At 41.1% G+C, this 24,170-nt stretch overlaps 1 protein-coding gene across 2 annotated transcripts; it reads left to right on the top strand.

Moving 5' to 3' along the window:
• The first annotated feature begins 133 nt into the window (after positions 1-133).
• PDSS1 (decaprenyl diphosphate synthase subunit 1) lies at positions 134-23,213 on the top strand. Of its 2 annotated transcripts, XM_080583356.1 has the most exons (11): positions 134-332; positions 1,955-2,019; positions 2,937-3,060; positions 3,430-3,560; positions 11,026-11,167; positions 11,965-12,076; positions 12,167-12,276; positions 18,812-18,892; positions 19,076-19,189; positions 21,932-22,012; positions 22,760-23,213. In XM_080583356.1, exons 1-11 carry the CDS (start codon positions 198-200, stop codon positions 22,898-22,900), a joined length of 1,236 nt encoding a protein of 411 aa, XP_080439482.1. In that variant the 5' UTR covers positions 134-197; the 3' UTR covers positions 22,901-23,213. The 2 variants fall into 2 exon arrangements, with proteins under 2 accessions (XP_080439482.1, XP_080439483.1); XM_080583357.1 differs by lacking the exons at positions 134-332; positions 1,955-2,019; positions 2,937-3,060; positions 3,430-3,560 and adding an exon at positions 9,406-9,500.
• Positions 23,214-24,170: the final 957 nt, after the last annotated feature.

Here is a 24,170-nt window from a genome sequence, read left to right as displayed (position 1 = left end):
GGGCGCGTAGGGGCGAGACGAGGGGCCGGCGGCTGCCCGTCCGTCCGTCCGTCCGTTTGTCTGCCTGTCTGTCTGTCTGTCTGTTCGTCCGTCCTCCGAGCCGCCCTGCCGGAGGGTGGCGGCGAAGCGGGGCTTCCGCCTCCGGGTCGCGGCGGGGCTGGGAAGGCGGCGCCGGTGCGGCGGGGCTGGGGGACGCCATGGCCTTGCGCTGGGGGTGGTGGTGGTGGCGGTGGAGGTGCGGAGCCTCCGCCCGCCGGGCGCCGCCGCCGCCGCCGCTCGGCTCCGTGCCGGGACCCGGCTCCCGGCCCCCGCCGCCGGCCCTCGGTGGGGCGGTGAGTGCCGGGGGGGCGCCTGGAGGTCACCGGCAATGAATGGGGCGGGGGGTGCGGGGACGAGCAGGGCAGGGGGGCTGAGGTGGGGCTGGGCGGCAGGAGGATGGGGGGAGGCTCGGAGCGGTCCCCGGGGGGGTCCCGTGGGGATGGGGGTTTGCGGGTGCAAGGTTGAGTGAGGGTTTTAGGGTTATTGTAGCCGGGGGTGCTGCTGTGGTGAGGGACATCTCGGGTTGTTCTGTAGGTGGGAGCCCAGGCGGCGATTCATGTTGATAGGGGGTGTAATTAGCGGTGTGGGTTGTGGTCGGGGTTGGCTCCTTCAGTGCCTTACCCCAAGGCCACGCTCCCCTTCTGAGCCTTCCGGCTGGGTTGCGCCCAACCTCATGGCTGGCCAGGCCCTTGCAGCCTTAGGCAGCGTGGTAACGGGCAGAGTCCGGCTGTGACCTCCAAAAAGGAAGAGCGTGAAGAGCTTGGCTGTTTTTTGACAGAAAAGGGGAGGTGTGGGAGAGCAGACTTGCAGAGGTCTCAGCCATGGGACTTGACACGCTTCTCGCTTGGGACACAGGAGTCAGGCACCAGTGAATTGCAAGTCCTTGATAAGTTAGGGCTCCTTCCTTCCCTCCTCGTCTGCCTCCTTCGTTTCTGCTCTACTTGCCTGGCTTTTTTTGTCCTATACACAGGGAGGCTAGAAGGGTGCCCTGGGGTGTGTGTGGTACTCTTGTTTCTCTCCCTGCGCACAAGCAGAGAGAGTTCAAGCTGTGTAAGAGAAGACGCGGAGGGGTGAGGAGCACGCTGAGGGCACTCTTCTCCACCTCCAGGTCTTTCCATGTGTTTCTGCGCAGGCCTTAGGAGAGGTGGTTCAGTGAATGTGTAGATTGCAATGATTTCAGGGTGGGTCAGCCTTATGGGGCCCCTGAGTCAGTGTGTGCACAAAGCAGCAGGGCTGGGCGAGTCTTGGCAGCATTGCCATGAAGAGAAAAAAACAGAAGTGTTTCCTTTGTCACCTTGTCCCTGCTGCAATCGTGTACCTGGGACCAAGCCTTCTACCAGGGACCTGGTCTCCATCTCCAGGGAGAGGTCTTTGGAGAGATTGTTGGCTTTGGAGGTTAAGTTCTTGACATCTAGCAGGGAAGAAGATATGCAGGTGTAAATTATAATAAGAAGTGAGCCAAGTTATAATTGCTGCAGGGGAAGAAAAAAGGATACGTTCTTCTGTTAATGTAGTAGTTTACAGAAGGCTCTTGCCCTTTGCTCTGTGACTGGTGCTATCTAGATTTATCTGCAAGGCAGGAAATGTTTGAAAACCGCCTTCCGTGAGTGCAAAAGCAAGATTTCGTTAGAGCTGTTCCTTGGAAGTGAACTGATACGCTTTCCTGGCTGTTCCTGAAAGGGGTGAAAGTTCACCGTGCTAGAACAGAAGAGTCAGTTTAAGTCAGAAGTTAACGTACACATTGGCAGTTACACCTCACGTGATACAGAAGGAGATTATGAGACTGCCTATGCTGCTGAGTTGTTAAAAGGGAGAAGTGGAGCAATGTTGATGAAGACTCGTACTTTTGTAATCAAGTTTTTCATCAGTTTATAAATTCTGTATTTTAAATTAACCCTGTTTTTTCTTTGTGCAGATGTGTCACTTTCCTCAAAGAAGCTCTGTATTGTCATTTCCAAAAATATGTAATATATTTTGGCGGTAAGTTGGAGATTCCTGTTGTGTGATGGGTAAAGACACAGTTATTGGGTGAAGTGTATAGTTACAGATGTGAGCTGTAAGCTTAGGCTGAAAATAAGGTTATTTGCTATAGTATATCGTTGGATAATTCATTGTAGACCACTGTTACAGTGTGGAGCTGGAATCTAAGTCCTCCATTCTGGAGAGCAGCGGGCAAAGCAAGAGCACTCCAGGGGCACCCACAAAGCTCATTTTGAAAAAGGAGACATAATAAGAGGTATAAACTTCAACTCCAGGAAATATATTAAAAATATATATATATTAATTAGGTCCAAGCCAAATGCACCTTGATTCATGTAGGTAGAACTTTGACCTTTTATTGCTGACCTTTCATGGAATTGTGATATTACCTGGAAGTATTGATTTTAATTTATAATTTAGATAGGGCCATCTAATATAGCTGGGTCTGTAAAGGGGAATTTTCAAATCCAAGCCAGGAATATTTTTCTAGGAGGGTTCAGGAGATGGAAGAAAGCAACAAAGTAGTTGTGTTACTGGAAGATGAAGGCTTCATCTAAAAATGTACACTATATTGTCAATGGTGTATTCAGAAGGAATACATTGAGAGCAGCATAGTTTGTTTCCCAAAAGACTTCTGTAATCAGTCAAGTGCAAGAGTGAGTGTGGGGTTTGGTTGTTATGTTTTCTAAATGCTGTGCTTCGCCAGCTCCTAAAAGTCTGTGTTCATCAGTATGTAGCTTTGCAGTTCTTGGTCCTCATTAGGTGGCTAAAATCAGTATTTTGATGTCGTGTGTTTATTTTTTGGCTAAATTTTGTATGAGGGGGAAAGGAGGAGGAGGATGCTCTTTGAAACATTTTTGTCTGGGGAATCAAGGAGAGTTTGCTTTTAACGATGTTACTCTTTTGAAAAACACCAGGTTTCATCATACAAGTACATCCCAAATGTGCAGCTGCAGTAAGACAGTTAGTGATGAAAAATACCAAGACCCTTTTCAACTTGGTAGAAAAGACTTGAAGAATCTCTATGAAGATATTAAAAAGGTAAGGGATTTTAGTGCCTATCCTGGGATGCTCTAATGGTTTTGACTTTAATTGCAACCTTGCTTTGGAGGATAGTTATTGAAGGAATATTCTTCATGGTTATGAATAGCTATCTGAATCCTAAGTGAAGTGAAAAAGAGCATTTCTACATATCCTGTAGAACCAGAACACAATTTTTGTTTTATCCTGATGTACACTGCTGGAATACATCAATTGTGTTTCAGATTACAATGAAAAATAATTTTAAAAACAGCTTCAGCTTACGTTAGGTGGAATGAATACTGGCAATAACCTTATATGTGCATACTGCTTACACTAACAGATTGGCTTTGTGACTTTTATGCTGATATATTATTTTCCTTTTTATAGGAATTACTTGTATCTACAGCAGAACTTAGGGAAATGTGTGAATATTACTTTGATGGGAAAGGAAAGGCCTTTCGACCAATGATTGTGGTGCTAATGGCAAGAGCTTGCAACATTCACCATAGTAATTCCAGGTGAGTCCGTGGCTTTTAGGTATATGGACATGTATCATACTAGAAATTTGTCATTCCTGTGTTCCCCACAAATATGTCTAGTAACCTTACGAAAATAAAAAGTTCCTTGGTAAAACCCAAATTTAAATTCCATTTCGAAGCTGCATTTTTGTACTTAGCAGTGCGAAAAGAACTACTGGTTTCATTACCAGTAGTGTAAAATGTGTAAATTTCATGTGTAAAATTGTTGGCTATACTGCAGCTGGAACTGGTGATAGATAAATAACGTTGCTGAATTCTGTTATTTGTAAGGGGTTTAGCCAACTCTAGCTTCTTATATAAATGCTTTATTAGAACTTGTAATACTCCTGGACACTATATAAACTTAACTAAAACTATTTTTCAGTTGTAACCATTCCTGTAGCTATTACATTCTTTGAACAGGTAAGAACTTTGGCAAGGAGAGACTTTTATAACGTTTCTGTAATTACACAGAAAAGCCATGAAGTAGGTGGTATAATTATATTCAAAGCTGTGAGACATTCCAAGGTTTCCCCCACCTCTAGCAGCAAATTTCTATGCTTTCATGTAAGATTCTAAGCTTAGAGGTGCTGTAGTCCTCATGTTCTTCAAGTTACTTGGCTCTTGAAGGCAGTTTTAATAGAGCAGAACATCATATAGCGCCTGTATTCTCTATCACCCCTTGCTCTGGCTGATTGCAAATGCTTCTTTCCACGTGTTCCTATCAGTTACGTTTGCATTTTGAAGAAAGATGTTGGCTGGAGTGCTCTTCACATTCCAATTATGTTTCCAGTCTTCCCTCATATAGAATTTCAAATATGAAATTTTTGGTCCCTTGCCAGAAGTGTTTCTAGACTTCTTTATTAGTTAATGTATCAGTCTTAAGGGATTTCCCAGCCATTGGACCATTTTTTTTCCTTGCTGCCTTGCTGAACTTTATACCTCAGAGCACAGTGTATATTTTGTGGCTTGATGTGGCACAAAGCCCTGTATACCAGCAACATCTTATTTTTTCCCTTTCTATGTGAATATAGTTTCTAAGGAGAAAGAAAAACTTTGTTGGCAGTGTCTTGTCCTCTGTGTGCCAGTTCATCTTGTTCTAGGAGAACATTGTCAAGAATTAATGAACTTCACTCCAGCCTTAATTCAGTTACGCACACAGTACCGCTCTTTGTCATTGTGTTAGAGGTAACCAAAGGAACAGTATTTGTGAAAGTCCTCAGGGATGTCCTTTGTCACACCACTGGTTGGCTTAATATTTTTATGACTGATCTTGGGATGAGCGTGGTGATGGCACTTTCCAGTGACATTCTTGATGACCGGCCATCTGCGGTGGAATGAAAGGTAGAACAATAAAACAAAATTTTCTGCTTGAGCTTGGAGGCTCATGAGTGCCCCATTAGGGCATAACCCCGATGAGATTTACAGCCATATTCTATATGAAAAACCTTAAAGTGATCCTTGCATGTATCATGCATCAATCACAGAATATCTGGTTCAGTTAAGGAAGTACCAATACCATTGTATTGCGCTTTGTGAAATCATCAGTATCCGTGGTTCTCGTGCTCAAAAAAAGATAACTGCAGCTAGCTTCAGGAATGGACTGCAAGGATAATCAGGGAGAATGAAGGGCTTGTGATCCACAAATGTATCAGGAATGTGAGAGAGGGAGATTTAAGACTGCATTGGGTTTATGTGGCAGGGGTTCAGTAGCATGGGTTGCAGGGGTGGTCAGCAGCTGCCCCGTGTCAGGTCACAGCCAGCTCCAGCCGCCTCCGAAAGGGACCCACTGCTGGCCAGAGCCGAGCCAGGGAGTGACACTGGTTGGGCCTCCGGGAGAAAAGGAAGGGGAAATCTGCTGTGCAGAACCAGCCCTGCAGCCCCCAAGGTCAGTGCAGCAGGAGGGCAGGAGGTGCTCCAGGCACGCAGCAGCAGTTCCCCTGAGGCCTGTGGAGAGGCCCCTGGTGGAGCAGGCTGTCCCCCTGCAGCCCATGGGTCCCACACGGAGCAGATCTCCACGCTGCAGCCCGTGGAGGAGCCCCCGGTGGAGCAGGTGGATGTGGCCTGGAGGAGGCTGCGGCCCATGGAGAGCCCCCGCAGGAGCAGGCCCCGGGCCGGAGCTGCAGCCTGTGGAGAGGAGTGTCTTCTTCTTATAATGTATTTTCTCACCCTCTTTCTTTGGGGAGGGGGAGTGAGAGAGTCTGTGGTGGCGTTCAGCTGTCCAGCAGGGTAAAAGAACCACAAAGACAGTGTACAATGTTGATAAGAGAGTAAATATAAATTCAGGGTAGAAATTTAGGAGACTTTTAGCAACGGAACAGTGAGGTTTTAGAAGATCCTTCTAGTCAGAATAATGAAAAATATAGTTTTATCTTATTCTAATGTGTAGCATGAGATGCTTATGAACAAAATTACGTAAGTGTGCATGCAATACCAAGAAGTCCAGAATTGATGTAAAGAATCATATAACTTCACATGTGAGCAGTGAATCAAAGGGAAGAAGTAGCCATAGAAAGAACTGAATTTGCCTTTATTTGCTCAAAGCATATTTGCTGCCTTTTGACCTGTATATGTTCATGGATGCGTTATTGTCCATGCACTATGCTGAATTGAAATGGTCAGGACCAGTTTTGAGACCTGACCCATGCTGGTGAGGAAGTGTGATCTCAGAGTTTGAGTGCTACACAGAACTAAGGCAAATAGCCAACCCTCAGCACGAACACTCTGATTTATAGATACCCGTGTCATTTGACAACTTTTGTACATCTGTTGCAGTTTTTGTCAGCACCTCCAAACTATGCTTGATGTTTGTTTGAAAGTCTCCTCGTTAATTTGAATGTTCCTTGCACAAGGACAGACTGAGTCATCATCTGTCATGGCTTTTTTTAGAATGAAATTCTGAGTAGGGAGAACAGAGATGTTTGAACAAAAGAAGATAATGAAATCCCAGGGCATTTGCCTTCCTTTTTGCTTCATGACACTTTTCTCAAAGTCTGTTTTAGTAATTGAAATTCACGTATATTAACGCAAGTCTTCAATATTCTGCTTTTGGTTCATGCGTGATGACCAGTGCCTTTTTAGGATTGGGTAGACCATGCCAAAGAATATACTATCATATTTTGCATACTTGCTTACTGAGGATTGATGAAGTTTTGTATTTTTTTCTCTTTGCTTTCAAGTTTCTTGAAGCAGTCTGTTTGTTAACGCCTGCTTTATATACATGTATACTTCCAGTTCACACTGATGGTAGTCTCATTATTGTTGCTTCTTAGAGGATTGTTGTTTCCAGGTGACAAATTGTTCTTCCAACTTCTTACTGTTCATGAGGGAAAACGTACATGTAGAGAAGAAAGCACTGCGTATTTGTTACTCTACTACTCTGCTCTAGACCTGAGGGGGGAAGAAAACAATCCTTCCTTCCCATTCTGCCTCCCCCAATTGTTTTTATTACTATTGTGGACTTTTTTTTTTTGAGATGTTTCTCCTCTTTGAACTTGTCGCTTCCCTTAAAGCACTTTATCATTCTTTTGCTCAGTTTATATTGATTCTTCTCTCAGACTTGTTTTACTTTGGTTCCCACACATGGAATCAAATATACTGGCCAGAACATCTGTAGACTTGTGGGGTGAGCAATTTCCTGTGCTTTTCATCGCTAGCATTTTTATTTTATTTTTTTAATTCTGCCTCTGGGGTTTGTGTTACTGCTGTTGACTTTCTGCCTCATCGTACTGCCCTTCTCAAACTATCATAGAATTTGCTGGGTCCAGCATGCTTTTACGTGTTCTTTTGTCTGTTTTTGTGTGTGTTTTTGTTTGTTTTGTCTGTTTTTGTTTTGTTTTCCTTTTTTGCAATACTACCAGGAAAGGTAATACTCTTCCTTGTTTGGTCGTTAAAATAACGGGACATAACTTTGTAAGTGTATAGGTCCTGATCTTCTGAGGCAGTCTGCAGACTTTTCCCAGAGCTCCTTGAGAAGATAAGAATCTCTGAGACTTCTTAAGAGGATGGAGGGGGATACCCAGGTAGCACCGCTTCCAGATTGGGTGGCTTGATCTCTTGTGTTTAGGTTTGATAAAGGTAGCCATTTAGAATGCCCCTAGCAGGTCAGCTGTCTTTGTAGAGTAAGGTCACTTAGTTGTATTCGTTATAAGAATGACAGTTGCATAAGGCCATAAGGAATCCAAAATATTATCAAAAAGTGTCCAAAGCATTCAAAATGGTCTGTGCTGGTATGACTATTTTTTTCCCCCTGAAGATCCAAGAGCCAAAAGTCCATCCCTGCTTGAGTCCTTATGCCCCTTGTGCAGTGTGTTTTGTTTAACAATTTAGCAATTTATCTTTGTGTGAGAGTGAGAATTGTTGTAAAGAGATCATGCAAACCCTCAATTTCACACATCCTCTGCCATTTCTTCACACAACGCCTGTGTGCAGAATTTCACAGAATTAGCCTGACTGGATCTCTCTTTCTGTTTCGGGTATATTCTCCAGAGGTGTTTGTAAATAGGAGTTTTTATGTCTATTTCTGCAACCAAAATGAGAGAGACAAACAAAGAGAAGGTCAAAGAAGTACAGAGACATCTCAATAGAGAAAATAGCACAAAAGATTTGGGGGGGAAGAAGAGAAATAAATCATCAGAATGGTGAGATAAATACTTAAATATAATGACCTAGCTAAACTAGAGAATAGTATTTCCTAATCTATGACGACCTGCCAGCAACCTTAGCCCTCTTTTATTTCCCTCCTCCAAACCACAGTTGTCAGATGCCTGTACTGTACATTGTATTTCTGCTGTTCTGTAATTTGCTCCTGGTTAATACATCACTTCTCTATACTTCCCTTGGTTGGCAGTGCCCTTCTGTGTGACAGACCACGTTTCTGAACGGTTCATTCCTTTCAGCCACCTGGACTTAACACCAAAAATGTACTTTGAGGAGTGTGGTCATACCACAGAAATTTTGCAAGTTGTTTTGCAGGTTTCCTGTCTTTTAACTGGCAACATTTACTTACTGACAAGCTCATTGCAAAGCTCTTGGGTTGTGTCTGTAAATATTGTTTGGTGTTCGTTTGGAGGGAGAAGGTTGGGTTGGTTGGTTCACCTGTAAGATCAGCCTTGGTCTTGTTCAGTGCATTTGAAACAAGTTTTGTTACAGAAAAGACCCCAGGATACACTATGTCTATAAAAGCTTATTATTCAATCAAGCAGGGGGTCCTAATGAAAAATCTAACATTTCCAAGAACTTAAACATGCAGTATACTCTTTTTTTAAAAGACAAAGGGACAGTTACATAGAATATTTTTGTAAATATATATCTTGGGGTGCCTTTACTCTTGAGAATGACCTAAAAATGGCATAATTTCTCTTAATGAACTTGTGGTGATTCAGTTATCTATTGACTTGAGTTACTGCTGCTACCTTTTGCTCTTGTTTTTCAGGCGAAGCAGAATGAAAAATGGCAGGGAATGAAAAGGATCCTGTTTCTTGTGTGTTTTCCCTAAAATAGGCATGCTCCGATTCAGAATTTCTCTCACAAGATTTTTGTAGAAAACTCTTGCAACCTTTCTTGCCAGAGATGGGAAGAACTTTGCTGGAGACTTTCCAGAAATAGTAACTTTAAAAAACATGTTCAGTTTAAATTATCCCGTTTGATATAACATCCCAGCAGCCAGACACGTTAACCATGAGCTCTCCTATGCCATTTTTGGTCATTGTCACAGATGAACTGCACTGTGAAACAGAACTTTTCAAAACCTGCTTTTGAGAAGTCTGTCCTTGTGCTGCTTTCATACTACTGAAGGATTTTGGTGTGTCTGTGAGTGTTGCCATTTACTGCTACTTCCCAGCAGGAAGTCCAGTCTGCTGACATAATTAATGAAAAAGGGAGTCCCCAAAAGGAGGCCAGTGCATGAAAGAGGCTGGAGACCTTTACAGTTGTTTGAAGGTAAGTTCTCCTACTTAGTAACAATAGGTTGTTGGTTTTTTTTTTGAAAACTACTTACACTGAACTAGCATTTGACTAAATTACTAGTCCACAGTAAAACTTACCTCCAAACAGCCATGAAGGTTTCCAGCTCTTATTCTTGTGTTTTTCAAAAGCCACATTTTCACAGCCTGTGAGCCACACATCCTGCTATTGTTCAGGATGTAGAACTCCCACTGACAGCAATGCATACTTCTGCATAGAGGTAGGTGTCAGAACACTCTGTTATGTCAGCAGACTGCAAGATGTTCTTTCATTTTGTGATTAATCGCTAGATTTTAATAGACCAGGCAATGCAAGATTTTAAATTTCATTCAGCTGAGCTGAAATGATTATCTTCTGCTTTCTCTGAGTTCTTTTTCTCAGTTCTTTTTCCGCTCTGATGGAAAATAGCATGATTTGCTGTGTTACCTGTATACCAGAAGTAAGGTATTTATATGTCAAAAGTAATCTTATTTTATTTTTTTTTCATTTTATTTTTTTCTCATCCATGTGGGTTGGTTACAGCTATAAGGCAAGGCTAACTGGGATAGATGTTTCTGGGATCCTGCATGCAACTCTTGATGAAAACAGGTAGAAAAAGATAGATACTAGAATGAGGCAGTTGCAAATGAATACTAAGGTAGATAGTCTTTTTTTTTTTTCTGAGCTAGGACAGCTTTTTTGTGTTCATTTTGCCAGCCTGGATCCCTAGGTAATTGGTTTTATGTTCTTCCCTTACCTTTTTTTTGGTCTAGTTTAAAAAATAAAGTAGGTGTGAACTAGTGAGGGTTGAATCATCAGTGCTAGATCTTCCCAAAGGCTGAATTTCATTAAGTGTTAGGTAGTTAGTGTTTACAGCCCTAAAGTGATTGCAGTATAATTCCAGTTAATTCCTCGGGCTTTTGAGGAACCTCTGAAGTCTTAAGATAATCAGATAAGATAAAGGATAAGATCAATGAGTTATGTTTTCAGATGTTGAATACAGGTTTTCTTTGTCTGCTGACCTCTCCAGCTTGCTGGTTAGTAGTGTTAGCAAGGTTTGGGGAGTTTGTGATGCTGCATTTTATAGGTAGAGCAGCACAGAAGTAAGGAAAACTTCAAACTACTCTACAAAACTACTTTTCTCTGCCCTTTTCCAGATTTCTGTCTGCTTGGAATGAAGCATCCTTAATGCTGTGCTATTTATTGCAGTCTGGATTTAGAGGGATTAGAGTCAGTTACTTAGGAGTTTCACAGTACTAATAATGCAGGAAGGCAGAAATAGGCCTAATAGGGATGGAAATGTCCCGTGGTGCTCACTGTACTAACATGATCTTACTTTTCTCTCATCTTGCTAATTTCAGGTTTGAAAGATGGGGTTCAGACCATGGAAAAGCTGCAACAGCTGTTTTCAGCAAAACACTGTTTGTTTGGTTTTCACAGAGGTTTCTTCTAGTGTACTGCAGCACATAAAATGTATTTAATTAAATGACAGTTCTTGTTTTTTTATTTTTTTTTATTTTAGGGAGGTGCAAGCAAGCCAACGCTCTGTGGCCATAATTGCAGAGATGATCCACACAGCTAGCCTAGTTCATGATGACGTTATCGATGATGCAAATTCTCGCAGAGGCAAAATGACAGTCAATCAAATCTGGGGAGAGAGGAAGGTGAGTGTGTTGTCACGTGCAAGGCTTGCCTTTGAGTTCTGGAAAAGCAGAAACACCTGGTGGGGGGGTTGTCATGTTACTCTGCTGGGGCACAGTTTTACTATGCTTAGGCATAGTCTTGGGATATTCCAGAAAAAGTGTGAAGCAGTGCCTGTGGATTGTAGGTAAAACAAATGGATGTCTTCTTACTGAACTTTGGAAGCATTAAAGAAGGTATGATTGCAGTGTGATTCTTAATGCTTTCAGCTTCCCCATGTGGTGCTGCTGGAATGCTTTGCACTTGTACCTCATCCAGAACGCAGTAGGATAGCCTGTTTCAGTAATAAATGCAAAAAGGTTTTAATTCAGCATGGGGATTTTTTGAGAGAGGCATTTCTTTACAGAGTATTGGTAGGAAAGTCTTAATGAGCAAATGCAAGGAAACAAGTAAATTACTGGTACCTCAGAACTTATCGACACAATTTAGAGGTGGTGTGACATAGCAGTCACAGCAGAACAGTCAAATAGAGAGGCAACGTTTTAAAGTTCACAGGCAAACAGATTCCGATATTGCATAGAGGGAGGACACTGCTTATATGGAAAAGTCTAAACAGCATTATAAGATAGGGATTCAGAAATGGTTCCAATTTTAATATTCAACCATCTTCTGTTTTCTCTCTATTACAGTGAGGAATTTATACTTTATGTAGGAAAATGATGTGATGTGAGTAGACCTGCCAAATAAAGGAAACGGTATTGTCTTTACTAACGCTTACAGGAAAAGACTTAAAAGATGTATTTTTCTTTTTTGTTCTTAGGCTGTTCTAGCTGGTGATTTCATCCTGTCAGCTGCTTCCCTAGCTTTAGCACGAATTGGAAACACTACTATCATCTCTGTTCTAACTCAGGTGATTGAAGATCTGGTGCGTGGTAAGGTCTTTTTCTATTTTTATCTTCAGACTTGTTTGCCTAAGCAATAAACCCACAAATAAAAACTCCTCTATCTGTGCAAATTTTTAGGTGAATTCCTCCAGCTGGGTTCCAAGGAAAATGAGAACGAGAGATTTGCTCACTACCTCGAGAAGACTTTTAAGAAGACTGCGAGTCTTATAGCAAACAGTTGTAAAGCAGTATGTACGTCTGTCTCTTCTAATGTTAACATACCATACTGTAAGCTTCACAGCTAAACTCCTAATTATTTCTGCTTCCTCTGGAGACCCTCCAAAGTAAACCTTTAAAATGGTGTTCTGCCAGAATGGGTTTGAGATTGTGAATTTTATCTCAATTCAGCTGTGTAGCCTCCAATATTGGTTTTAATTTTTTCCTGTTTTATATTTATACAGAGATTTATTGTTCTCCTCACTTGCATCAGAACAAGGCTCACAGTGGCAGCCTCAAATTTATAAAATTCTGCAGGTTTGAGACAGTGGTTTTTAATGTCAGTTGATAATTCTCAAGCCTATAATTTGATTTTAAGACATCTTTGACATCTGGTCCCACTCACTGGTGTAGATAAGACCTTAAATGATAACAGTAGGAGGAAACAACTGCTTGCATATACTCTGCATTACATTCTCAAACAAAAGAAGTATGTACTTCTTGATTTGTCTGGGTTTTTTAAGATCTTGCTACGTCTAACTCTACGTGTCATTCAGTTCTGTTAATTCATTACAGAAAGATCTCATTCAAGACAATGTCCTTATTCAACAAACTTGTTTAGTCACAGTGCAGAAAATGGAGAAGGTGGACAACAGTCTTATCCAAAAAGCTGTAACATTTAATTTTATTTTTCCCTTTTACTGAAGGAGGTATAGGTGGCGTATGCCATAGCAAGAGGGAATTCTAAGGGAATTAGATTTAAAAACGTGTGCTAGTGCCCATCTTTATCCTTTGCTCTCAGAAAACTGGTAGTTTTGTATGGTAGACAGCAAGTGTGTATTGCTTATATCAAGAGGACTCATGCAGAGTGAAAGACAAACTGTCGGGGTGCTATCTTATACATATGATATCTCTATATATCTTTAATTATATAAATTCTTAGAGCTGGAGGAGAGAACTTAAATATTCTGGATTGTTCATATTAATGGCAGCATGGTCCAGGCAAGAATTTCCCTTTGCAATTCTTCTTTTGTCCTAGGGGGCAATTGGAGTAGTAAGGAGTAGTAAATGTGTGGTGTTGGTGTTGTTGTTTTCTGGTTTTCCTTTTCATAACTCACAGAAGAGTTAAGGACTTAAGCACTTACCTACACGTTGTAGCTGTGATGCTAGTGAATGGGAAGGATGTGTGTTTGGCTGCTGTTCTTCAAGTAGTTGTTCTGAGTTGTTCCAATGCTGAATTACTGGAATTTTATATGCAGTAGAATTCGTGTTAGAAATTAAAGCAAGGGGGAGGCCTGTCTTTAAGGCAAAACCATGCTTACTGCCCACGGAATCAATGACGGTTCTCCTCGTATATCAACACACGTCTCCTTCAGTTTCATGGATCGGGGAACTCTATTGATACTTTTATCAGTGAAAAGTTTGTTTTTGTGGTTTGGGTTTTTTGCTTGTTTTCCTTTTTCCACCACTTAGGTGTTTTAGACTACTTAAGGAGAAGGAGGAAATCAGAAAGGAGTTCTGTTTTCAGTAGTGGAGATAATCAGCAGGATCATCAGTTCTTGCTCGAAAGGAAATTCAGCTGGAGAATGAAGAGAATGAATCACACCTGATTTTCAGGCACAAAGCTAAGGAGAGAAATCACTGGTTTTCATAACATCAGTTACAACCAGGCCGGTGTGCCATTAGGTGCAGTTCAGTTCCTGTTAATGCCTGGAGAAGACATTGTTTTCAGTGCCTAAAGATGTGAAACTAGCTCAGGAAGCATCTTAGAACTCTACGCTGAGAAGGGGGAATAGAGTATTCCTCATGAAATGTCTGAACAAGACAATAGCTAGTCTATCAACACGAGTATATTCACTGCATTCGGTATTTTCTGTATCTCCAAAGCATGACTGCATTTGAATCAAAAGTCCCTTAAGATATCATTTTTTTTCTTTAATGGACAGAACAGTCTCTTGAAGATATTAGTCATCGCAAACCACAGTTTATTTCTAGAATAGTTTTAAATTGGGGAACGTCACCAAAGTTGCAGTGAAAGTAATACATTGCAAAAGTAGATGGTGGCAGAGGGCTCAGAGGGTCACTGAAGCCTTAGTTACTTATTTATGAAAGGCCTTTTTCAGAGAACCATTGCAGGTGACTTTGGTTCAAGATTTAAGAAACAATAAAGCTGAAGTGGAATTTCCGTCTGTCGTCAGTCAAGCTGGAGATAGCAAAATAAGCTGAAAAGGTTCTCTTTGTCTTTTTTTAATCTTACTGTAATGTGAATTCCTAACCCCAGTAAAGCTATCTATATTTTGCATAACATACTCTCAGAAGAGGGATTAATCATGCTTGTTTTGCGATCTGTGTAAAGTTTCATTAGAGATTCTTGATTTCCCTGACAGGGAGAGAGCATGCAGCCTCTGTGAGTAAGACAAGGCTGGGTATGGAAGGTCTGCCTTAGGGACTGAAGAAAAAGAATAGCCTGCAGCTCTGGATCTACCTGTGAGCTTAACGAGTTCATGGTTTCATGTGTGCACAGAGCTCCATCTGAAAAAAACGTAGAAGGGTATGGAACTGCTGTGACTTCTGAAATATTAGAAGCTGGAACACCACCAACAAAATTGATCTCTGCCCCACCCTCCAACTAGGCATGCAGACTACAATGAAGTCCAATGACAGATGTAGGCTGATAGTATCAGTGGCATTAGAGGGTCAGGCAATAGATTTCTTTACTTCTTACATAATGTAGTAGTTCCTCTGGCAGTGTTTCTTCTTCATAATCTGTTTACTATGGAAAAGATTCCCATAAATAGATTACAGATATTCAGGCAGGTAACCTTCATTTCTGTAAAAGTTCAGTTCTTCATAAACAAGTACCTGCCTAACGTGTTATGACAATATATGAGTTAAATAAAATACGAATTACTTGAGAACAGGTAAAATGTATAAAAATGCAAACTCTGGACAAGAGGGTTGTCTGCTGTGTGGGCAGGCTGCTGCTGGATCGATATCTTCCTGTCTCAGGGAGGCCTTCATAACCCCCCTCCCAAGAGTAGTTACAAAAAAGGGTTTGAGGAGGCTGGAGGATAAGGTAGCAGTGAGGGCTAAGCACATACGGGGCGGTAGCAGCATAGCCCACGTGTCAAGGGCTGTGGGTTTTCCTCTATTCAGTGTGAGACCTTACTGGCATTAGCGTACCCAAGGCTTGTTCCCTCATACGGGACAGACATTCGTTTTGTTGAGTGAGTTCAGTGAAGGGCCAACCACGATGGTAGGCGGCGGGAGCACACGATGGTCCAAGAGCTGGCTTTAGTCAAGTAGAGAAAGCTAAGGAGGAATCCTCCTGCTGTCTCCGGCTATGTAATGAGAAGGTGTGGGAGAAGATGGAGATGCGCAGTGAAAGGACTAGTTGTTACATGAAAGAATTTACTATTACGAAAAATTTCTCCCGTGAGGTTTGTCGTACACTGAAACATGTTGCCCATACAGGGTGTGGGGTCTTGATCCGTGGGGGATGTTCAGAACTCAACGGGACACAGCCCTGAGCAGCCTGTTCTGACTGTGTAGTAAGCTTTGAGCATATGACCTGACCAAATAACCTTCAGAGGTCTCTTTCAGTCCAAGCTGTTCTGTGATCCCACTGGAAAGAGGATAGTGCTATCTGGAACCAGTGCTGGATGAGCCACAACTGAGACAGCAGGATCCTGACTGCTTCTGGAGATGGGCATGGAGCTGAAAGGCTGGAGAGCAGGCAAAGGGGAAGATTTCAAAGGCTTTTCCTTTCCAAGATAGTCAGCAGCCTTGGAGAGGGAGTTTGAGAGCAAACATCTCTTGTACCATTTACACAAGCATATCTCTGCCCAACAGTGGGTTTTTCTGTTTGGCCTACAAGTTACTGGTATAGATGTGCAAGTGTTTTAAACCCCAGCTGCTGTATTCTCACGTGATAAGAGCAGGATGTATCCAGAGTTGATGTAGGATATTTTATGGATGTGAAAAATCAGTAGAGAGGCACGATTAGTTTAGAGGCTCCCGTCTAACATAAAAGATCAGAAACAATTTTTTTTTTTTTTAGTTTTAAAAAGTGTGTTTGAAATAATACTAAGCAGATTGACTTGCTTTACTGAATTTAAAGAACCTTTCTAAGGAATTTGCTCCACTTGGTATTAGGGTTCTTTCATCAGGATTTACTAGAGACGTAGCTGGATTCTTGCAAGATTAAATTTGTAATCAACCAGTCATACCTTGGGAACTATAGGATGTTCTCAGAGGGTGAGCTTTATCATTTAAACACATACAATTTATTTATATTGTTACACTGTTCTTTATTTGTAAATGCATGCTATTATCCCAGCATGGCTTCAGTTTACATTCCATCGCTGCAGAGTGGCAGGCCGACTGGGACAAGCCCGCCTGCATCCCAGGGAGTGTCCATGTGGGGGCAATAATCCACAAGAGCAATTTCAGAAATTGGTTCCTGAAGGATCTCCTTGGTAGATGAGACCCAGTCATGTTGCAGGTTTATGATGTGGTCGTGGTAAGAGAGTTGCTCACTTGAGGAGTGATAGGTGTATAAATCTGCTGGATTTGTTTTTTTGGTCCTCAGAAATGTTCATAACCTGAAAAGGAGTTGTGATGGTCTTCTCTTGCAAAGATGCAAGAATTCATTTTTATATTGATAAATTTTGCTCATGTAAAGATGGTCTATAACTCATCTTACGTTTTTTAAATGTACATATACTGTAATTATATAGGTAATGACAGTGTCCCCAGAAAACTGTCTCCCTACAGGGATAGCTCTGCTCTGACCTTTCAGGTTAAATGAGAAGGCTCTTCTCTGTACATGGCATTTCCTCTCTCCATCTACCAAGTTGTCCTCGCCCTAACCTTTTGCCATCAACCATGATTTTGTCATTTAAAAACTGTTCTATTAAATTCCACATTTTAATTCTTCCCATTGAATGTAGCGATAGGTAAAGGTTTCATTGGAACAGGGTAAGTGCAGTCTTTATTGTTACAGAAGCAACCAAAAGTATGCTGCGCATTGTACAGCAGCAGATGCTGTTAGCTCTTTGGGGCAAATACTGCTATTTAAGAGACAAGCCTCAAAAGGAGAATACAAGGGCAAGATGTTCTAATTGGACAGCCATTAGTAACTTCTATTTAAACACCTTATATTTGAAGTTCACTGTTTTAATGGCCTTCAGAATTTCATATGAATAGACATAAGTAGCATCGTTTCCCTGCTATGCTGCCCTCTTAAAATTGGGAAATGCGAGATGTTAATGACTAAGGGATCCGGACTCCTGGGTTTTAACTGTTACCCATTGATAAAGGTTATGATAGGAAGTTTTCTGGTGCTTAGTTACAAAATACACTGATGCATGAAATAATCTCTAGTCTTAATGCAAATTGCATCGTATTAGGGTATATCCTTCAGAATCTAACGCTGTTTGTATTTACATCTTTATATTCACCTTCAAAACTACTCTAGGACTTTCTTTCAGTTTGTTTGCTTTTTGTGCTTCTTGTATTTTTAGTGATCCTACCTTACATACTCTCTTTTAAAGATGACTTTTTATGTACTTATTTTTATGTTGCATGGCTCTCCTAGCATGTATTTTTAGTCTGACATTAAATAAAATATACCTTCACCCCTTCCGCTAGTCACAGTAGACTTGGATGGATTTTTGTCCCCTATTCCTGATTGCTTTATTGAAGGCTGAAATAAAACTGAGTCTTTAAATGTAACCAACCTCCTTTTGCAAAGTGTATAATCAATATGTAAGTGCAAAAGGGTAAGTGCCCTTACTTTAGGGCAAGATATTAATTCTCTGATCTTACTCAGCATCCTTTATTTTAGTTTTGTGGAGTTTATTCAGCAAAATCTGTCTCTCAAGTAGTCAATTCCTGTATCTGTACTCAAAATGTTTAGTTTAGCAATACTTTTGTCTAGCTTGGTGTGCTTTTTTCATTCACTATCTTATTTTTCTTTGCCACTAATTATCCCTTGATACCTCTGTCTGAAACCTAATCAGTTGTCTTCCCGAGCAATTCAGCTTTAGACAGTTAACATCACCTTAAACATAATTTTCCTTATCTCAACTCCCTCCTGTATTGGGTGCAACACTTCTAATTTTGTGGATCTTTTATGAGGCATGTAATGTCCATTTATCTGTTATCTGACCTCTAATGATCCCCTGGCTGATTTAGATACGTAATAAATTTAATTTCTCTTGTCTCCGGACTGTATATGACTACTAGCCTGCTCGTGCAATGCATTTGTATTCCTTCCCTCTCCATCCTTCCATTATAATTTCCAACTGATTAATATTTAATAAAGCTAATATCTGTCCAGAGTTGCATATATTTCTCATACTGCGCTGCTGTTCAGCCTTGTTTTCTAGTGAGCTCGGCTATGTGTGTGTATCCAAGAGATAAGCAAGAATGTGTGCCTGACTCAGCTTTTAATCCTTTCCCAGATTCCTGCTGCCTGCGCTTGCAGCATTGCACCTCTGGTCAGAGACTAGAAGGGGATGCTAACTAAAGCTTTCTATTTATTTGTTTTGTTTTTCTTTTCAGGTTTCAATTCTAGGCTGCCCTGATCCCAAAGTTCATGAGATTGCATACCAGTATGGAAAAAATGTTGGCATAGCTTTTCAGGTAGTGCTTTTATTGAACTAAAAGGAATCTAAACTTTTCCCCAACTGCCTTTAGAAATCAAAGTGGGTTGTCTTCATTCTTTCTATAAATTTTAACAAGGATTATTCTGTATTTAGTTTTCGTAACAAAACGAACAAACAAAAAGCCTGCCTTAAATTAATCTGTATGTTTATCTTCTTCCAGCTAATAGATGATGTGCTGGATTTTACATCATGTGCTGACCGTCTAGGCAAACCAGCAGCAGCGGATCTCAAGCTTGGATTAGCCACAGGCCCTGTCTTGTTTGCTTGTCGGCAGGTAAGTCAAAAGGGACACGTCTCTCCCAAACCACAAGCTGTACGCTGCTCCTGACAGCCACACAGAGGTCTAGCTTGAACACAGCAAGTCTACAGCATGGGCGATGAACGTGGCCTGGGCACGTGTGAAAAATCAGCGCGTTCAGGATCAGCCAGATTTAGAGTGCACACGTTTTTTCAGATTGATAAGCACCTTCCTCCACAATCACTCTTACCATTAGGCCCTTTTATCAACAGAAGCATTAGTTTTCTGCTGCCCCAAATGCCCAGCCTTGGCAAAGGCACAGGTATTCAGAGATTCTGCATGTTTTCTGCAGGTTATTCCTAGGTAGCTGCTTGCTCATGTTCTTTCCTGAGACACGTTCTCCCTAGGCTCTCACTATATAGCCCTTTTGCCAAGTTTTAGGCTTTGTATCTGTTCTGGGGCCAAGTCTTACCCAGTTAAAAATATGGGAAGCTTTCCCTTCTTTACAGTTGTGCTACTGGAGGTAAATGTAACAGTAGCTTGGGTAAGAGAAAGGAGTATCATAAATAAGCTTAAAAATTGGTCACAATATTTAGTGGCCTGAGAATGATTTGGAGGAGTGCAAAGTAAACAGAAGTGCTAGCAGCACCAACAGGAGCATTCAAGCTTCTACTAATCCTTAAAAGGGAAAGAGGCTGGTTTAATGCACCTTGCTCAAGCTTTTGGTTCACCTGAGGGAAGAAGATGTGGGACTTACAAAGCCATCCTTCTGACTAAACTTCATGATATGAAAACTGGCACAGCCAGTTCAAGTGAGGGCTGTAGTCTGTGTTTTCTCGTTGGAATTGCTCAGTGCTTGACATGGGAAAAATTCAAAATAATTACGAACAGCAACGAAAATTTTTTAACAGTTACATCTTTTTCTTAACAGAAAGAGGCCAGGGGGAGGCTGGAATGTACGCATGTGTTTGTTTCCTCATCCTTTGGGCACTTACAGGGACACGTATCCCACAAAAGACAAGAAAGTGAAGATTATCAGTCACTTAAGAATGCAGACTGATGCGTGCTGAGAACAGCCTCCTCCAAGTTCTGAGTTCCTCCCCACAGGCTAGTCTGGGGAATTCGTGAACTTGTTCTTGAATCATTATTTCAGAATTTGTTGATGTGCAGCAGGACGTTGTTAGTCATCGACAACTGGGGTTGTCTAAAGGAACAGCGAGAGCCAGGTACTGAAAGTGGATGCAGTTGTGTAGTGTTGTTTTTTAAGATACCTGAAGGGAAATAGGAGGACATAGCACAAAGACTGAACAGGGTTTGGCAGAGAACGGGTGACACTAATTGTCTTGTCAATGTTGAATATTCCAGTTTTTTTAATTAGAACTATTCCTTTATTCATGTATTCGGGTTGGTTGTTTGTCTCTGACTTGCAACCACCCCCTATTCATTTAGTTAGTTTGATAAGATAAATAATAATATGGAAATGGCAACAAAAAAAATCCATCAGATTTATTTTAAAATCTTACTTGAACTTAATAGGTCACTTTTAAATGTTTTTAGTCATTTGTATTTGATAGATGAGAAATGGAAGCTTCCCATTCAGGCTTTTATTGAGAGGTAACTTGATCATCTTGCATTAGATGTAAGACTTCTTAGCTGAACATTTCCTGCCATTTTCAAGAAACTGGAAGAACAGCACTACAGACTTAAATGATATATAAACAAAGTATAAGCGCTAAAAAAATCTGGAGCTTCAACAAATGCTTATCTGTGTTGCTACTAAAAGATGTTTCATCTATTTTTATCTGAGAATAAAAAGTCCTGAGCCAAGGACTTGAAGATAGTCCAAAATGTAATTGTTAGTTATAGGCTGTCTTTTCTCTCAGAATTAATATTACTGCTATCCTACATACCCTTTAATTTATCTGGTAATCCTCATGTTTTCTTCTTGACAACAGTACTTCAGTTTTTAATGCTGTCTGGATCTTAAGTGATAGCCTTTTCTTCTTGTCCTTTACCCTCCGTCTGAAATACATTTTTTTGCATTGAAATATTGAGCGGCCTTTAAACAAAATTGTTTAGCTTGACGTAAGACCTCTTCATTTAGTATTTTAAGCTCATTCACATTGTAAAAAAATCCTGATCATTTTTAAAGAATTATACTACTGTATGCTAATTCTAAAGTTACTCTTTAACTAGTACAGCTGAAGAATGAGGGTTTATTTTTATTATTAGCATTGCTATCAAGTGCTTATGTACTACCCTTAAAATCTGTACAACTATTAAAAATAGCTTTTCATTACAGGTTTGGGTATTTTTATATTCTTTGGAGCTTAAATGTAAAAAGTAAAAGCATGTACCTCCTGTATCATTGTAAATATGAATAATATGAACATCACAATTAACTTGTCATTACACAGGAAGAAAGCTAGAATCTAAAGAAAGCGAGGTATGAGTCACCAGTAAACTTTTACGCGTATCTTCCAAGATGACTACCTCTGACTAATAGAGAAATGTCATAACAACGAGGGATGTTGCATGTTTGTTCCCCAACAAGAAGTTTGTAGATCTGTGGTTTCAGGCCCAAAGGTGTGTGTGCAGGGAAAGCAGATCATTGTTTATGAGTGTACTGCGATATATCTGTGTTTACTGGTATCTGTAGTAACAACAGCGGCAGGGAAAGGAGGCTCTACTTCAGTTTCTTTTTCACCTTAGCATAGCCAGCAGCTACACGGAGAACAACTCATAAGCAGTACAAAAAACTTTTCACTTTGTGCTTAGTTTCCAGAAATGAATGCAATGATAATGAGACGATTCAGTAAACCAGGAGATGTTGAACGTGCTCGGAAATACGTGTTGCAGGTAGGACTGGTACCAACTACTTCATTCCCAAAGTGCTGTTCCCACTGAAGTCCATATGAAATTCATTGCCTCTGAAGTAAAATGGCAGGGTTGCACTTTTCAAATATACATTAAGTAGCATGCTGTGTGCAATAGCAAGTTAGTACCCTACAACTGCCTTACTGGCAGTGTTTTAAAAGTTACTGGTTACTGGATTTAATAGCTTTTTCCCCCTCAAATAGCATAAAATCTCCATAATAAAAACAAAAAGCTCACGCATAAACTCAGTTCCTTCAGTTGAAGAGTTCCTGCGTCCAACAACTGATGAAAGCAGCAACTAATTCTTGCAGCTGAAGCGCACACTCCAATTTTAATTGACTCTGATGTGAAAAGAGTGAATAATTGTCTGTGCAGAATTAGTACATATTTAGTCAGCATAGCATGTTTGTGAAATTTTTTTTTTATGCCTCTATTTTGGGTAGGATGGGAGGGGTTGGTCAATTATTTTCCAGTCCTACTGAATCATATCTTAGTAATAGCAGTGTTGTTTTATAAATACAATTAAGTTTAGCATGGATGCGTTTTAGTATTTCAGAGCTTTGGGGAGGGGATGTAGGATTCAGTGGATATAGAATGAATCCTCTTCCCCTTCAGAATATAGGTAGGTGTTCAGGGTACTAACTGACTTTAAAACTTCCCACTGTACCTGGAAGAGGCAAAAGGGGGCCGATCAGTTACCCATTATGTTTATCTGTCTTCCCACATAAGAGTGATGGTGTGCAGCAAACGACCTACCTCGCCCAGCGCTACTGCCATGAAGCTACAAGAGAGATCAGCAAGCTACGACCATCCCCTGAAAGAGAAGCCCTCATTCAACTGACAGAAATGGTACTCATGCGCGACAAGTGAGAGAACTCCTTCCACTCGTTCTGGCAGCTACTTACCAGACTGTGCCTAAATTTACTTCAAAAGTTATCTGCTTCCAACACAGGCTACCAAAAATTATTTTTTTAAGAAACTTTTTTTTGGGGGGGGAAGTTCTACTTTTTTTTCTAAAAATATAAAATAAAAATTAAAGTGTTTTATTGTAGGAAACCTTACAAATTGTGCTGTACAAGTTTTAGTGGGGGCTATTAATTGTGGGGTTGGGAAAGATGTTTACATGTTGATGCACGAAGGCCACAAATGAGAATAAATATAAATCAGTGTATGAAAACTGAAATTGCTCCAAATTTCGTTCATTCACAACAATAAATAGAACATGCATGTGGCTAGCTGTTAAAAACATCTGTGAAAATAGATGGTTTGAATGCTTTCCTGGTTGTTAAACTACGGAAGTACTTGGAATTTTATATATGTGAAAGGTTTATAATAACAAATTATATGTAGACTTTATTAGGTTATATATATCTCATGAGACTCCCCACCTGGAGTACTGTGTTCAGCTCTGGGGCCCGCAGCACCAGAAGGACATGGATGTATTCAAATGAGTTCAGAGGAGGGTCATGAGGATGATCAAGGGGCTGGAGCACCTCTCCTATGCATACAGGCTGAGGGAGTTGGGGTTGTTCAGCCTGGAAAAGAGAGGGCCCCAAGGAGACCTTATAGCGGCTGCCAGTACCTGAAGGCGGCCTAGAGGAAAGCTGGGGAGGGACTCTGTCAGGGAGGGTGTAGTGATGGGAATGGCTTTAAACTAAAAGAGGGGAGATTTAGATTAGACATTAGGAAGAAATTCTTCACTAAGAGGGTGGTGAGGCTCTGGCATAGGCTGCCCAGAGCAGCTGTGGATGCCCCATCCCTGGAGGTGTTCAAGGCCAGGCTGGATGGGGCTTCAGGCACCCTGGTTTGGTGGGAGGTGTCCCAACCCCTGGCAGAGGGTTGGCGTTTGATGATATTTAAGGTCCCTTCCACCCCCAAACCACTCTATGACGGTCTTCTAGGCTATAAAGGTATGTTATCAGTTGTTACTTGCCAGTAGTTAAGAAAATAAAAGGCTTGGTATTTCTAACTCACTCCAAAATGAATGCGTCAACAGCCAGTCAAAGCTTCAACTCCATCATCGCCCATCACTCATTTACGGAGCATACTCAGTACCTTCCCCCTACAAGACTGCTTTGAAGTCCCAGACACATTCCTATGGCAGTAATTAACCGGTACTACCACATTCCTTTTCCAGGTT

The sequence above is a fragment of the Anser brachyrhynchus genome (assembly GCF_964034855.1).
Source record: "Anser brachyrhynchus genome assembly, chromosome: 2".
In the NCBI taxonomy this organism is placed as follows: domain Eukaryota; kingdom Metazoa; phylum Chordata; class Aves; order Anseriformes; family Anatidae; genus Anser; species Anser brachyrhynchus.
Note: the sequence above shows the minus strand (reverse complement) of the source record. Positions and strands in the feature narration are given on the sequence as shown.